The sequence below is a fragment of the Pinus tabuliformis genome, chromosome X (assembly GCF_031772625.1).
Source record: "Pinus tabuliformis cultivar Carrire ecotype Pingquan chromosome X, CPIR1, whole genome shotgun sequence".
Lineage (NCBI taxonomy): Eukaryota > Viridiplantae > Streptophyta > Pinopsida > Pinales > Pinaceae > Pinus > Pinus tabuliformis.
The window spans coordinates 1,156,719,093-1,156,722,109 of NC_142308.1; the positions used below are offsets into that span (position 1 = coordinate 1,156,719,093).

General features: G+C 39.1%; 1 protein-coding gene across 1 annotated transcript; it reads right to left on the reverse strand.

The window, feature by feature from the left end:
• Window positions 1-439: 439 nt before the first annotated feature.
• On the reverse strand, window positions 440-2,811 carry LOC149144001 (serine/threonine-protein kinase OXI1-like). The gene is made up of 2 exons (XM_089447834.1): window positions 2,238-2,811; window positions 440-1,433 (listed from the first exon to the last, which is right to left on the reverse strand). The coding sequence occupies exons 1-2, from the start codon at window positions 2,618-2,620 to the stop codon at window positions 614-616; spliced, it is 1,203 nt and encodes a 400-aa protein (XP_089303960.1). The 5' UTR covers window positions 2,621-2,811; the 3' UTR covers window positions 440-613.
• Between the last annotated feature and the right edge of the window lie 206 nt (window positions 2,812-3,017).

Here is a 3,017-nt window from a genome sequence, read left to right on the forward strand (position 1 = left end):
TTTGGAGATTCGGGTGACGGAATCTGGCGGAAAAAATTGAGGTTAAATTTTGATTTGTATTATTTAAAATGGTTTTTTAACTGCATATTTGGATTCAGCACCCTGAAAAACCCCTAAGATGCTTTGATTGTGCAGAAATTACCTATCAAACTTGCGATTTCAATAAATTGCTGCCGGATTTTAGAGAAATTTGACCGAAAAACCCACCAAAAAAACTTGCAAAAAATCGCACTAAAAACTACACCTAAAAATTTGAATATCTTAAAACTGGATAGTAGTAACCTTATCTCCAAAATTTCTGTTAAATTTATTAAAATAATGCCAAAATTTTCATTGTTTTCTGAGACAAACGAACCCTCTTTAAAATACCGGCATTGGGAGGGTCCGGGTGACGTTTTTGTTTTCGTTTTCCTTTTTTTCCGTTACAACACAAAGGACAAACAGAGGCGAGCAGAGAAACTCATGATTATTATTATTAACAGTGCCATTGACAAGACAGGCGAGCAGAGAAACTCTTGTTTCACCGCGAAAGCTGGAGGCCTTTCTGATTATTGTAAACATACAATTGTACATACACAAATTTTCACATCCACAGGGAATATAGAGGGTCAAATCAGAACAGTCCCTCTACTTCTGAGTCACTGCTCGTTTCCTCACATTCTGATCCGCTGTGACTACCGACGACAAATCTTTCCATGTCCAAAGCTAACGTGCAGGTATCCGTGCAGGCCACCACAGCCTCTGTGTCCGGCACGACAGGAGGCCTGCAGAGATTCTCGATGGAACCCCAACGCAGGCCTGCGAAGAAAACATGGCCCTTCACATCTGAGGAGCCGTTCATGGAACCCAATCTCCGGCGGGGGTCCTTTTCCAGCAACCTCAGGATCAGATCATGGAGAGGCGAATGGGGGCCTGTAATTTGAGGCTTCATCAGCAGAATCCTGCTGAAGGTCTCCTTCTTGTTGGAGCCCCTGAAGGGAGTTTTTCCATACAGCATTTCGTACAATAAAATCCCTAGAGACCACCAATCGACAGAAAATTCGTGCCCGCTGCCATTAACAATCTCAGGAGCCACGTACTCTTGTGTTCCAACAAAGGAGTTAGATCTTCCGGAGCTCCTGCCCCGCACCAAAATCCCGTCTTGGGTTTCATCAGAACGCTGGGGTGAGCAAGTCTTTTTCTTGGAGCCGAGCACAGAACTTAGGCTTCGCCATGCTGTCAGGCGGTGTCGGGAATCACATCGCCTTTTTTCTTGTGAGAAAGCGACAGATGATTGCTTGCAGGGAAGCGGAAGCCTCGTAGAAAGATCGAAGTCTGTTAACATGATATGCCCGTTTCTCTGCACCAGGATATTCTCCGGCTTCAGGTCTCTGTAAACAATCCCTTGGCCATGAAGGTGCTCCAAAGCTAAAACCACTTCTGCTGCATAAAAACTGAAATCATCATCCCAATTACAATCAATCAGAATCAGACTGAGTAAAGGAAAAACATACTGAGTAAACCAAAAACATATTTGCGATGAATTGTTTACCAAATCAGTTAAGCTAAGATTTTTTAACATTTAAAAACAATATTATCCGTAAAATATCTTAGTTAAATTTATGAGTATATCTAAAGATTAATCTTAATCTTTCACCAAATCAATAGAACTAAGATCTTTTAATATTTCAAAAACGAAAATTATTAGCATACTGGAAACCATTATCAACTGAGTCTAGACAAAATATATTTGCAAAATTTGAATATATATTGAAAATAAATTATTCACCAAACCACTAGAGCTAAGATCTTAAAAGAAAGAAAACCATTATCAAAATATATTTGTAAAATTTGAATATATATTGAAAAACAAATTGTAACCAAACCAATTATCAACTGAATCTAGACAAAATATATTTGCAAAATTTGAATATATATTGAAAATAAATTATTCACCAAACCACTAGAGCTAAGATCTTAAAAGAAAGAAAACCATTATCAAAATATATTTGTAAAATTTGAATATATATTGAAAAACAAATTGTAACCAAACCACTAGAGCTAAGATCTTAAAGAAAAAACCATTATCAAAAGAAAAAAACCATTATCAAACTGAATATGGGCAAAATATGTTTAAAAAATTTGAATATATATTGAAAATCAAATTGTTCACCAAACCAATCGAACTAAAATTTTGTAATATTTCAATAAAAAAACTGTTATAACTAAATTTGAATATATATAGAAAAAATGCTCACCGAATGGCAGACTCAGAAAACACCTTATCCGGTTGAATTTGCCTGAGACGATAGAGATCGCCTCCTGGGCAGTATTCAACTGCCCAACCGACGATCTTGTCTGTCTCGATTTGGCCAATAAGAGATGGCAGGAATGGATGTCGCAATGTGGAGAGTATCTCCCTCTCCCTCTCTATCGCTCTCAGTTTCCTAAAACCCTCAACTTGGCGCCTGCCATCAGCGCCCTTGACAATGACCTTCAGAGCAAATGGGTGGTCACAGCCTTCCCTTAGGACCATGAACACGGTGCCCATGGCCCCTCGTCCGAGCACCCTGAGAGCCCTCATTTCCTCTATCGCCATTTTCTTCTCATCATCAAAATAGCTTGCGGGCATCCCTGTCATTCTGACTCAGAAAAAATAGCGCCCGCCAGTAGCTGTGAAAGAACTGCAATACTGGGCATCGTTATACACAAACGAATCGCACGCTTTATAAGTTACAATGCAGAATATGAGGAGTAAAGTGGGCCGGGTGCGCTTCTTCACGTGCAGTGGAGACAAAGTTGAAGTATAATTTAATGATATTGAAAGGATGGATTGGAAGATCATTGCAGAGGAGAATTTGGGCGACCCATTTTTTATATTTTTCCCGGTATGTTCGTTTAATTGTGGCAGCTACTAGTGGGTGTAGCTAGGGTGGTAAGGAGCTACTCTTGTCTTTTTTATTTGGGTTTTAGTCTCATAGGGTGGTAAGGAGTTACTCTTATATTTTTTATCTGGGTTTCAGTTTCATCCCGATAGA

Coding starts and splice junctions, on each gene's coding strand:
- LOC149144001 (XM_089447834.1), bottom strand. CDS start 2,620: ATGACAGGGATGCCCGCAAGCTATTTTGATGATGAGAAGAAAATGGCG. Junction 1,434..2,237: donor TTTTCTGAGTCTGCCATTCG/GTGAGCATTTTT, acceptor TGATGATTTCAG/TTTTTATGCAGCAGAAGTGG.